Below are 13512 nucleotides of genomic sequence, written 5' to 3' on the forward strand. Positions count from 1 at the left end.
CTGTCAGCAATATACTATGCGACATATGGCTCTACTTAATCAAATATACAATTCCATTTTTTCAACTCAGAATATTCCTTCAAGGCACAGAGTAGTCAGTCAGTCATTCACACTGTGATGTGGTTTAAAACATTTAAATATTTATGCACCATATTTTATTTATATGTATAGCTATGTCTAAGAGATCTTTTTTTTTTTTCATCCTAAGAGGAAACTGACCTTTCTGAAGGCCATTTTGCAGTAGTTGCCACACATGTCTTAGATGAGAGACTAGTACTGAGTCAGAAATATTTTGGGTTTAAACAGCCTACCAGTGACTCTCTTATACTTTCTATGTTTGTTTTTTATTAAAAGCATTGTTCAAAATATGACAAAAACCAGAAATTGGAGCTACAAAGATTTTTGTTCACATTGATATTTGAGCCAGCTGTAAAGATTTAAATCACACTAGATCTTGTTTTATGAATGTCCTTTTGCAACAAGAAAACCATGGAATGCCCTTAAAAAAGAATTTTTTGATATAAAACAGATGTTTTATCCTTTTTTGGGGGCTTTGTTATTGTAGTGCCATGATAGGTAATTAATTCCCAGGCTCCACATAGGTCTTCAGGCAGATGAAGAGAATGGTTTCATTTCAAGGCTATAGTGGAATCAGGGAATTACAGGCCTTCGCGGGGTCATTGCAGAAGCAAGGTTCCTTACTCTGGGACTGGCTTCAGCCATTAATGCTGCTTGCAGAGAATGTAATGTGAAACTAGTGTTGAACTTCACTAAGCATAGAAGTAGTAGCTGGAAACAATACGCTCTACTGCTCAGACTGAGCTGTGCTTACATATCATGCATCACTCACCTTTTCATATATTAATGGAATATTATGCCTTTCAAGACCAAGATTCTGATTATTCTGATACAAATCCATGTAGTTTCACTAAAACTCAAGCAGTTCTGGCTACATTTACCTTTACATATAGCACTCCTTGTTTCCTAATTTTCATTGCTATTCTGTAATTAATGTTTATTAGCAAAAACCACTTTTAGTGTAAATTAAAGCTTTTACATATTGGAATATTTTTCATGAATATAGTTGGCATTCTAATTCTCTATTAAATTAATCACAACAGCTACATTTTTTTTCTCACTATTGTATTTGCATACCTGCTGCCAAGCTTGAATTGCTGTATTTAGAGAATGAAGTGCATATTGGCCAAAGTTGATGAAAATGGGGTCCACCGTTATCGTGCAGTCCAATAGCCTTCCTACGGTGCTGCTGGAAACAGTAATCTGCCCCCAGATTTTGAAAGGTTTCACAACACTGTGCATAGTCACGTTTCGACACTCCAAAAGTTTACAGTCAGCTTGAGTTGAAAACTGTATCTCCTGGAACATTGACTCATCTCTCCACTGACGAAGATATACATGAGGTTCATCAAAGGAAATTATCATGTATTCTAGTTCAGATGGCATGTTCTTATCAGATAAAAACGGCTGAAGAAACTTTGGTGGTGCTGAAAAGTAAAAGAACAAACAAGACCCGAACATCACCATTGACACGTTCTGTATGTTTTTGTAAACTGTGTTTTTAACTGCCTGTACATACGATGAAAACAAGTAAAATTCATAAAAGAGCCAACACTTCTAAAATCTGAAATTAATCTTGTTCACACTGTTTATTAGATGTAAAATAGAACTGTAATTAATAGCAGCTGCAAAAAAAAATTATCTGCAAACCAAAATCTTTTCATGGTAAACAGACCAGCCTGCCAAACTGCTTTATCTACACACTGCACTATACTTCATATTGCCATCTATTTGGAGCATAGACCATAATTCTGTGAGAATTGTTGCTATAGTAGATATATATGATATTGCACACATAGCACATTATAAATACAATGAAAATTAGCAATGTAATATTTGCTGACACTTGACTGTGCAGGCTAACAGGCTCCACAATGAAAATTGTCTTTGCTGCAGTTACAGAGAGTTCAAGACCACAAACCCACTGAGATGCAACATATTACCCCATAATACTAGAAATTAAATAAAACAGTATCCTGAGACTAAAGCATGAGAAATACATCATAAACAAGATTTTATCGTGCTCACTGAATTCTCTGCCCTGTGAAGTGCTGAGCACTGTGGCAGCAGACTCTGTAAGGCACGTACACCACTTGTATGCTAACTTTAATCATGAGAGTATTTCCATTGATGTTATTATTTATGTTGCTGGAACTACTCACATGCTTAAAATTAGCGTACGCTCAAGTGCTTTACAGATTTGGAACCAAAACACTCATCACTTTCCAGGATCAAGCCCTATTATTCTACAAAAGTGTGACGGATACAATAAGTTTTGTCCTCCCTTTGCGTATAACATAGCACAATGGAGCCCCCAAAACTTAAGGCCTATAAGTGCTGTAACAAGAACAGCAGCAGCATAAACTCAGTCGCTGCTGAAAAATGAAACAGCTGAGTTTGATTTAATCTGACTTTTTTTTTCCAGTATGTGTAATTTTAAAGATCAAGCATTTGGAATTGAGTGTAATAGTGAGGAAGATTATGTACTGATAGAGGTAGCCGATAGACAAGAAATTATTTGCTAGAAGTGGAGTGTCAGTCTTGGTATGATTTGATAATGAACATAATATAATATTTGCAGAAACACAAAAACTACACATGAAGAAAGCTGTCCTTGTCAAAATTATGTAAGATATTTGCTCATCTTCCACAGAAAGCATTCATGGCATTTGAAAATCAGACAATAATCTAAAGATCTCTTGGAATGTATTTGCCATTAATGCAATGACAAAGAGCACTGAACAAAACCAGATGTAGCTCCAAAAGTGATCATAATTGAAGTAACAGCTAAATCTGCAGTTCTCAGAGCTCTTCCAAGGAATTCTTACTAAGGGGATTCCAAAATCTTCAAATATTTTAATAACACTGTTAATATGCTGGAAAATTTAAAAGATCAAATTCATTCACTAAAATGGCTCAAAACTGAAGTGGCACCTGCTGTCACTAATCAGACTACAAAAACCGGATGGCTTCTACAGTTACCCATTCCGGAGGCAGGAAAGGGGCTGATCCGCCAGCCCCACTGCCTACCGTATGTACTTTCTCAATGCACAGAAGTCAGCAGTTGTACCCTGAGGTCTCTACTACTGGTGGCTGTTGTGATAATTTATTTCAAGAATGTCTGTTTGAATGAGGAAATGGGGACTACAGACAGCAAAACAGCAACTAAGCAGTAGGTATTAACTATATGCTTTTATTATTCTACATAAAGGAGTACATACCTGTGCCTAGCTGATCAAGGTGATGGCAGAGGTGGACTTCCAAATAAGAAAACTGGATCAACACACTTAGTGATGGCACAAACCAAGGAGTAAAACAGGAGTCAACCCTGGTACAGGCTGCTAATGCCGTGGGGGTTACAAGCTGATCGCACGCGCTTTGTGAGCCAGATTCGCTTTCTGAGCTGTGGAAGGCAGATAACAAAGCAGTATTCCAGCACTTTCAGGATTTTATCACTTTACAGTAAGACTTGACCATGTGCCACGTTAGTTTTCTGACACAGTCAATGTCATTGTTTTCTTTTAACTGCTAAAGTTAGTGTATGTACTCTTTCCCCAAGCAGAACATAGCAGACAAGTTTACAATCCAACGCTTTTATCACAATGTACTTTCAATTTACAAACTGAATCACTTGAACTACAGAAGCAAAGCATATTTACAGAAAATAAAAACAAAATATACCAGGTATCTTTAATTGTTGAAATAGCTAAACAGAGTGCATTACAGTTATTAAAGATATTAGAATGAGCTGAAATTAATCTGGTCAAGAGAATGATTTTTTTGATTTTATTTTAAGGAAACAGACTCACAACCATCAAACAACTACTACGCATAAACCCTGTCCCTGTAACCTTTTCTTCCTTTGCCCTTCTCATTCTATGGTCATAATTTAAAAACAATCTTGAGTGTTGTAAGCTCAGCCTGGAGCCTTTTACTAGCACCTATTACAACACATTAACTACACATCTAAAATGCCACCCCATTGATTTTTTTTTTCCTAGACGTGCTCCTGACGCCATGAAGCATTATCTTTCAGTCTCTTGAGAGAAACTAACACTACATCACAATTCTATAAGTTGCTAAGACACCACTGAAGTACAAATAAACTTCCTAATTTAAGCCAAATCTATCCTTAATGTTTCTTATTCTCAATCCCTTTGCAGTTTAGCACCAAAGAGTTTTAGTTTAAAAGCATAGACTTGATTCAACAAAACTAAGCCCATGTCCTCAGTCCACCACTGCTTTTATTTTTAAAGTACAATTTAATGAAGGATTGACTAAGGCTAACTTACTATTTTTGTCAGAAAGTAATTAGCTTTTATAAAGCACCATAAATAGATTTCCATTGACATTTTCAAGATTTTTGAAGTTTCAATTAGAACATTGGATTCCAAAGCAACAGGTCTTATGCTTTTAGGACCAAGTTTTTCAACACTCTGTGTGTGTTCCTGCAAAATTACGCACAAACCTAGTAGGTACTCCAAATGTTCAGCTGCCAATGCTCAGAATTCCATGGACAGGTAAATTTATCAGTATTATTTTGTGTTACAGTAACTAGCTAGCATGGTATTTATTTCTGGAGCTTCAATCCAACTTTAGATTTGTGAATATAAATCACAATAATTGTGTAGTAGTAAAACCCACTAAAACCAGCTAATTATGAAAGAATGAAGACAGGATAATCAAGAATGGATTAGGTTGGTGAAGGATGAAAGATTGATCAAGTCAGATTTTTAGCTGCTTTCCTGTGCTTCTTTACCTCTTCAAATTGCCTGTTTACATTTCAAAAACTGGTGTTGTGGGCCTTTTGAGAACTGGCCTCTTTGGAAATAAAATTATTCCTGTGTTCACATGATAAAATATCTATGGAAGTGGACTAGTGTCAGAGAAATGGGATGCTTTTCCTTGCTCTGCCACAGACACTCCTCAGATTGTTGGAACAAAGCATGCAAGCAAATCCACAAGCCACCAAAATTCATCTGCTGATTTACACCATTAAATAATTTTGAATCTGTGAAACTGGTTAATTCTCTCAGAAAAACTGTCAACCTTCTATGAATTCTTGCTCATTGCATTTTGATTAGAAACAGAAGTTCAGGGACACGTGGAATGAAAACAGAAAAAGGGTAGAGGGGTGCAAACAAATGTTAATCGAACTATGAGGAACTTTAACAAAAATAAGTGCACTTTGATATTCTGAATTACGATTTAATTTGCACAAACAGCTGTAACACTAACTGCAGTAAAAAGGAAGGACATTTATTTCTGAAATTTGAGGTTTATTCTGAAAGCATACTTTTCCTCGGAAACATATTCCTTAAGTCACCTATCAGCGACTCAGCATTTTTACTTGCTTAGGTATATTGTTTTGGAGATGGATATTTTCATAAAACAAAAAGAACCACAAACCCCTCCAAAACTCTTTAGTCAAATTTCATACACTTGCTTTTTATTTATTGAGCATTTTAGTGTGATGAGACCTTTGTCATTTCTCATTCATGACCACAATGATTACACGGCAACATGACATGCTTGATGCAGGAGGAAATGTGGCAGGAGCTTCACACCAGGGGAATAACTTAAGGCACTTAGGCCTACTCTGCTCTGATTTTTCTGCCCTGCAAGCAGCACAGCAAGCAGAGGTAATAATATTCTGGAACTCAAAATGTTGGGAACAAAATAATTCAAAATAGCTTTATGTTTCCTCATGGAGAGTCACCTTAGAAACTAAAAAGGCCCACCACTGAAACAACTCCCTCACAAACTTCAGAGTCCAACCACTTGCTTAAAAATCTAACCAGAGAGAAACAGCAAATAAGGGTGGGACAGTGTTGCTCCCTGGGGCAGAACTGGCCTTGCACCCTCTCCCGTGGTAGGGAGGGACAAGTGTTGGCAGTGGCGGACTGAGAGGAGCCGGACAGTGCGGACTAAACCATATTTTAGAACGAAAGTCACTCTAGAGGGAGAAGACCACCTTCCAGAAATCATCTGAAAAGAAATGCAATGAGGATTCTTTCATCAGTGTCTTCCTGCTTGACCAGACTTTGTTCAAGTGTTATTGCTTTATCTGTGAAGGGGTCCATTTGATTTTTACTCAGTCAGAAATCATATCCAGAATTATCGCCCCTACGTTGTTATGAAAATAAAAATGCAGTAAGAATACAAACCAGTTACAGTACAAAATACACTCAAAGCAGCATCCAAATTACTATAGTATTGCCTTAAAAAAGAACTGTATTAAGAGATCATAATAAGTGAACAGTTTTTAAAGGGGGACTGTAGTCCGTAGAATGATTACCATGACCTTCTGATTTTAACTTAAATCCCATTTGAACTTATTGCCTAGGCAGACTTCCATTAGACCTTTAGCACTGCTATTTTCTCTTTTCACCTTGCATAGAGCACAGAAATCAAAGACAAAGACAGAGTCCTTCATCACAAACAGAAAATAAAGCAGTGTTAGCTGAAAATCCAGGAAACTTTCTACCAAGTCCTGGTGAACAACACTAGGAGCACTAATATCATCAAGGTAGATCTGGTTGTGGAACCAAAATTTGTGCATCAAATGAATACAATATCAAAAAATCCCACATTCTTTTGGCTGCTTTGGAGCTACAAAATGCAGTGTGGACTGTCCACAGCTTTTGAGCTGGGGAGAAAAGGAATAACTAGCTTCTACTGCTTTGTGTTTGGCACAACATGCTGAGGGATGGGTGTAGCAAAACCAGAGGAAATTCTAAATGAAACTGACGGAACTTTAATAACAGAAATTTATTATTATTATTTCTTTATCCTGTGAAATACCAGAATTTTAAAAATGGAAAATACCTACATTCAAAGTCATTATATATTATAAAGTATGATAGTTTCACATCATGCCAGTTGAAGTTAAATATATGGCAACTGGGAACAATGACTAAACAGTGACCTGCATTATTCTTGTTATTGTAAGAGCTGAATATTTAAACCAAAACTGCCATTTGTGATGAAACCGCAACTTGGGAAAATATCCACTGGGAAGAAGAAAGAGACCACTTAACTCATTTAATTTATGACTCAAATGCTGGTCTGAACTCAAATTGTTAGAGGACAAAATCCGGTACATCATCTACTTTGAATAAAAGCTAAAACAATTAGCCAGAAACATGATCACGATTCCTCACTTCAATTTTTAAAAAGTAGCAATTTAAGGCTTATTTAAAAGTTTTTGTACTTGTTTCGCGGTTTGTATCTTAAGGCATTTTCAATTACTATTTCACTTTAGTATGTCAGTAACTATAAAACTACTGTTTACATTACACAGGAGGTGCACAAATATATAAAACATCTTGTAACGTAACCCATCTAAATAGAGAATGATAAACCCCTCCCAACCAAACCAGGGAGGGGCTTTAGTGCCTCACCACCCAGACAGAGCTTTAAAATGCAATCTATAAAAATAAAAATGCATGAAAATGCAACCTATAAAAGTAATTTATTCTAAGATAATTTCCTTTTAATCCTCTATTTTAAAGTCTTCCATAAAAAGTCATTTACGCCATATATGATTCCTTCCGTAGACACTATACTAAATGCCCAAGGAGATGCTACATTATTTCACTTAGGACTTCAGATTTGTTCATTCATTAAACATTCATAAATGTTCATTCAAACCTTATTCATTCACTGAATAATGAATGGTCTACAAAATTCTTAAATACAAATAACATACACATATATACTATGTCCTTAACCAGATAGCTCCTTGATTTTTATAGTTCTAATTACTTCCTGATGAATCTCAGAAAGAGTTTGCATACCACAGATTTTGGATCGTGACATCTTTGCATACTGCCATATTCATTATTGGATGATATACTTCAGCCTGCCAGCTACTGCTCAGCTGAATCCACATCTTCTCAGAAACCTTGTTGTTTTCCTGTCACATGAGCCACGTAAGTTTCACACTTGATAACTGATGTTAGGAATCAGTAATAAAGTACTTAAAACACAATGGATCAGCTCTCTGGTATTAATAATTAGCCTATCATGGAGGTTACCACAACCCCTCACCCCCCCCTGCAGAATTTGAAGGAAAAAATATTATCATTGAGCAACAGCTGCATGCATATGGCAGCTGTTAGAGTCTGACCAAAAATACAAGATCAAACTAAGAAAATAAAGACTAAGCATTTTTATACTTTACAATTAATAGTGAATTAAATTTGTTATTCAATCATACAGTTACAGCATGTAATTGTTACAGTATGTTAATTCCTCCCTGGAAGTGTTCAAGGCCAGGCTGGATGGGGCTTTGAGCAGCCTGGTCTAGCGGAAGGTGTCCCTGCCATGGAACTAGATGATCTATAAGGTCTCATCCAACACGAACCATTCTATGATTCTGTGATTCTATGATTCTAATGTCAAATCATCATGAGCCTTCAGGAAAACCGAGATTCAACTTTTACACAGTCTTTGCTTCTCACTCTCACTCGCAGAACCCTCAACCTTGAAGTTCCCTGGTCTAACACAGCACTGGCTTTAAGCACAGCTCCTTCTGGCTCTCTTCACAAGTCTACAAGATCTCATGTTAAATGCTTGCTTTAGAAACAAGCCTACCATTGAAGTTTACCAAGACACGGGGCAGTTTCTCTCAAAACCAAAAAAGTTTGGCATTTTTTAGTGAAGTAGAATCCAGATTACATTTTAGGGTGCTTGGTCACAAGAAAATATCCATACTGGTAGCAATATGTTTGTTTGATGAAGACAGAGCCACAGTTTCAGCAAAGTTACTGCCAACATGGACTTCCTAGACGCTACTATGGGTCTAGAAAGATTGCTTTTCTCTGCAGGTCCACAGTATCTGTCACCACCTCATAAACAAGGCTTGCCTTTAACAGAATGTGATCCTTTGGGGCTTAACCATGACCTTAAACTTGTTCTGTAGCTGTATGTATTTCAGTGCTTGTGGAATGTCTCAAAACCTCAGTGCCAATGACATGTGACCGGTGTGATTTGCTCTGTCTCCAAGAAAGAGGTAGTGTGCCTCAACCACCACAGGTCAAAGCTGTATCTCTGACAAACAGCTGCTATTTTTCTGACCCATCAAGATTCTCTGGGAAGGATCACTCCAGGTTGGTCAGGACTACTTCTTCCACACCAGTTCTTTCTGCAGTCATCCTCAAGAAAGTTTTCAGTGCAGCCTTGTTTAAAGTTAGTCAAAAGAAAGATCAGTTTGAATTTCTATCTGAAACTGCTGCTGAGGCAGGGAATCTAACGTTTTCTCTTCTCTGACTGAAATTAGAGGTTTTTCTCACGTACCCCTCAGGCTTCTGGCTTCTGGATGAAGCTCACCCTGACCTACACGAATCTTTAAATTTCCAATCTGCTGTTAGTTCATGTAGGTGTAAACTACACCTCTTAAAACTACTGCAAATTCCTCAGGCCACCAAAAGTATCAGGACTAGTGACTCCGCAGTGTCCATGCATGTGCCTAAGGAGCTGGTAGTTCACAACACCTTCCCTTGGTTTCCCTCTTTCTCTTCTGTTTATCAACCTTCAAATGTTTCAGCAGTGGTGCATGTTTTTTGCCGCCTTCTTTCCCTTCCCGCTATCTCTATTCAGTGAACTGCTAATGCTTCAGTTTAATTCCTGTTCTTTCAGTTGTAGTTTCTGCTTTAGCTTTTTGTGTACAGACACAACCTGGAGGACACAGTGCTTCTAATATCACCGCTGTGGACACAGCAATTGTCTTCCTTGGAGTCTTCTGGCACCTGAAGGCCTTGAGGATATTTCTACCCCATTATAACCTGACACACTGATATTGCTGAGGATGGTCACTAGTGTGGAGCAGGCCTGTAGCCTCCCAGCCGAAAACTCAACTTAAACCTTCTAAGCAGGTGAATTCACATTGTGCTGTAAAATGTTTCCGATGCTAATCACAGTCCAAATTGGTTTTATATTTTCTTTTAGTTATTTGTATTTCATTTTAACCCTAGCCTCTTCCTCAATGATTACTACTCATTAGCATATCAGAACTCCCTGAATGAAAATTGCATATAGTGATGAACCTTATTTGAGCAGAAAACAATAAACATGATTACAGTGCCAAATGCCTTGATGAAAAAAATCTACTAAATTTCACTACTTCATTTTCAGTTCCCACCGAGTTCACATTTCTGTGGTGTTAAGCTGACCAGGAAGGCAATTTTGCCAAGGTCCCACATGCAGAGGAATTAACCTTGTCTAAAACACTTAACTTCTCAATGATGAAAATGCATTCTTTCACAATTAACATCAAGAAATCATTTCCAACCTGATACTATTAATGGAAACCAGATGTTTAATTTTCTTCATTGATTTTGTTAGCCATGTTTGCATTTCCTGATTTCTCTGAATTCTGTAGCTTCACGTAACGTATATGTGGATGCCACACACTTCTTCAAGTACGTGTTCACACACAGGCAGCAACAATCAGCAAATACCAGGAATACACCAGGGTTGTTCTGGGTATCCTGCTCTAACTATAAAACGTTAAGCAGGTCTTTGGAAGCAATTCCACTGCTGTTTGTGGAGAGAACTTGTACTCATTTCTTCTTACTCATTAACCAAAACTGAATGAATGCAAACAGAGTAAGTATCTGTCATTGTACATTGTTTCCAGCTGTAAGCAACAATGAAAAATGGATCCCCAGTGTCTGAAAACACCAATTAATTTTTTTTACTCTTACCATAGTAAACAAGCTGTGTGAATAATAATGTAATGCTCTTCAAGTACTAAAGTTCTGTTTAATATGTTTAAAATAGACACGTGGCTTACTTTAGTTGTCGACTTGCACTGAGGACAGAATAAAGGTGATGTATGGGGGGTGCATGGAAGAAGAATGTTTACTACTACATTATACAATGGATTGCGCCACAGCCTTCTTTTGTTAATTAGCTGCCTTATGCAGCTAAGAAGTTTCAGGATATGACCTGTTTGTCTTCACTTTTCAGTAATCCTTGTGTTCAGAAAATTGATTAATATAATGCTGCCAGGCTGCCTATAAATCTAAAAGCGAGCTCTTTTTGTGCACATTCCATGCCCTTGTGTGAAGGTGAACTACAGTCTGAAGTTCACTTAAGACCAGCTACTTTTACCACATATGAAAAAAGTACCTTATTTCCTAAGTCTCTTGAAAAAGATCTCTCAAGAGTGTAGCATTAGCTTTCTTTTTTTTCCTCCTCCTTTAAACTTACCTTTGGTCATCAGCCACATTCTGACTGCTGTTCAGGACAATCCTCCAAAGATCGGAGGCTATGAGCTCTTTCTGATCATTCACAAGGTTGATACTGGGAAGCTGTAGTTCACAGACTTTGCTTTCTGACAGACTGAATTCCCGGAATGCAACAAATGATTTCTGAAGCTCATCCCAGTACTCCAAGCTGCAAGGAATCTGTGATAAAAGGGAGAAGGCATAATTACTTTATGCTTGAATGCAAATATAATGGGAATTACTGTACATGCTAAAAGTGCAAAACTAACTAAACTGAATACAAGTAAGCTGTCATATAGAAAATCAGAATTCTAACCGTTTCTTAGATTCTGTGATGTTTTGACTTAGTTTTTAGAACTTCACTGCAGTACAACACTTCAAATTTTCTCTTACTAGGTACAGAAATAGCTACTTGTTCCACAGTACCCAAGAATAACAAAGACAATTCAACTAATCATTATTTGTACTACGCAGCCAAAAAATCAATCAGATGTCATCACATCATGATATCAAGGAAATTCTAGTAATTATTAATTTTTTTTTTGCTTTAACTAGCTCTTTTAATTTTTTTTACACAAAAAATCAATTTATTAATTACCCGCTTATTGTCATCTTAAAATGATCAAAATGCAGAGTAAGTACTTGCAATCACATGATCTTTTCTTTTATGGAATATGCTATTTAGGCAACTGTGTGATTTTGAAAACATAAACCCAATAAATACACATTAGCTTCAGTTTAATCACATCCCTAATTTATCACTGAACTGGAGAGAACGTTATTAGACACACTTCTAAAGAAAATGAAAAACAAATATTAATAAAAGCATAGATCTTAAAGGTGTGTGTCCTAGGTCTCCTTGTTTCTGGGAAAAAAAGGAAGAATGTGGTATAGATGTAAGTAAATCTAGACACAGCTAGAAAAAGCTCTCTCAGTATTCTTCCTTGTTACTCAGTAAGAACTATAATGTACATGGAGGTGACAGCAGGCTGATTAACTGTCAGGAATGAAGGTTAAGAAGGAAATTTCAGGGAGCTCAGTGGTTCAAGCTGGGGAGGGAAAAGGAACATAAATAATCTCCACCACGGAATTCTGGAAGAATTAACATGTGGAACAACAGAGTCTGAAACATGGATTTTTACTATATCTGTCAAGTCAGTGATACCTGAAGATTGAAAAGAGCAACCACAATCACTTATGTTTTTAAGTCAGGATGGAAGAAAAAAAGCAAGAAAAAAGAAAAACAAGAAAAAAGAAAAGAAGAAAAAAGGAAGAAAAAGGAAGAAAGAAAAAAATAAGAAAAAGGGAGAAAAAAGAAAAAGGGAGAAAAGAAAGGAGAAAAGAAAGGCAAAATGGAAAGGAAAAAAAAGGTATCTGATCCCAGTAATAAATGTAACACAGAGCACCAGACGAATACTGATTTCAAAGACTAGAGCCTGAGAAAAAGGGATTGATTTAACACTGAAAAAGCGCATGTCATACACATAAAGATAGCAACATATCTTTTTATAAGCCGCATATTGAATCGAAAATGGTGAGGACATATAAGGGTCAGTTGGAAAATTATGAGGCAGAATGATGATGCCTGGAAAAAGCAAATGTCATCCTGAGAGACATCAGGTGAGATATTTCCAAAAGTGACGGACAAATATCACTTGACTTATGTAAGACACCAGTGGGGCCTCATCTGGAATATGGCACACATACGTGTTAAAAATGTATTAACTCATCCACACTGGAATCTGTGCAGAGCTGAGGACCAAATGAAGCAAAATGAAAGGAACATGGCTGCCCTCCCAAGACACCTCAGGAGACAAACAGTTAATAGAGAAAAAGGTCTATAGAAACTATGGGTCAAAACTGAGTTGTGCTACGAATACAGCGTAAGGCTAGAAACCTGAACAGAAAATGAGAGGGACGTTCGAGGACAGCCTTGGTGCTCATGGCAGCTGCTTTTAAAAGCTTGATTTGTTAATGAGATGGAGTATTGCCCCAATGGGAGGAGGCTGGGCTTGATGGCCCAGAAAACATATTTCTTGGTTCTGTGTTGCTAATTCTGAAATGGTGCTGAGCACAATAAGAGCAAGTTGAAATATTACATTATCGTGTTGGTAGTCGTGTTTTGAAGTCACACTATATTTATTCTTTTTGCTCTTAGTGTCACTATAGAGCTTCAGATTTCTTCAAAACTTCTCAGTGT

At 37.0% G+C, this 13512-nt stretch overlaps 1 protein-coding gene across 7 annotated transcripts in view; it reads right to left on the minus strand.

Annotated features, from left to right (window-relative positions):
* The window catches only part of VPS13B (vacuolar protein sorting 13 homolog B), a 482877-nt gene that overhangs the window by 54633 nt on the left and 414732 nt on the right, over positions 1 to 13512 (minus strand). For all 7 annotated transcript variants that reach the window (XM_075415801.1, XM_075415802.1, XM_075415804.1 and 4 more), the window contains 3 exons: positions 11296 to 11492; positions 3300 to 3481; positions 1156 to 1505 (listed from right to left, as the gene is read on the minus strand). In XM_075415801.1, the coding sequence (XP_075271916.1) occupies positions 1156 to 1505; positions 3300 to 3481; positions 11296 to 11492 (729 nt within the window). The remainder of the gene's footprint in view (positions 1 to 1155; positions 1506 to 3299; positions 3482 to 11295; positions 11493 to 13512) is intronic.

The sequence above is a fragment of the Opisthocomus hoazin genome, chromosome 3 (assembly GCF_030867145.1).
Source record: "Opisthocomus hoazin isolate bOpiHoa1 chromosome 3, bOpiHoa1.hap1, whole genome shotgun sequence".
NCBI lineage: Eukaryota > Metazoa > Chordata > Aves > Opisthocomiformes > Opisthocomidae > Opisthocomus > Opisthocomus hoazin.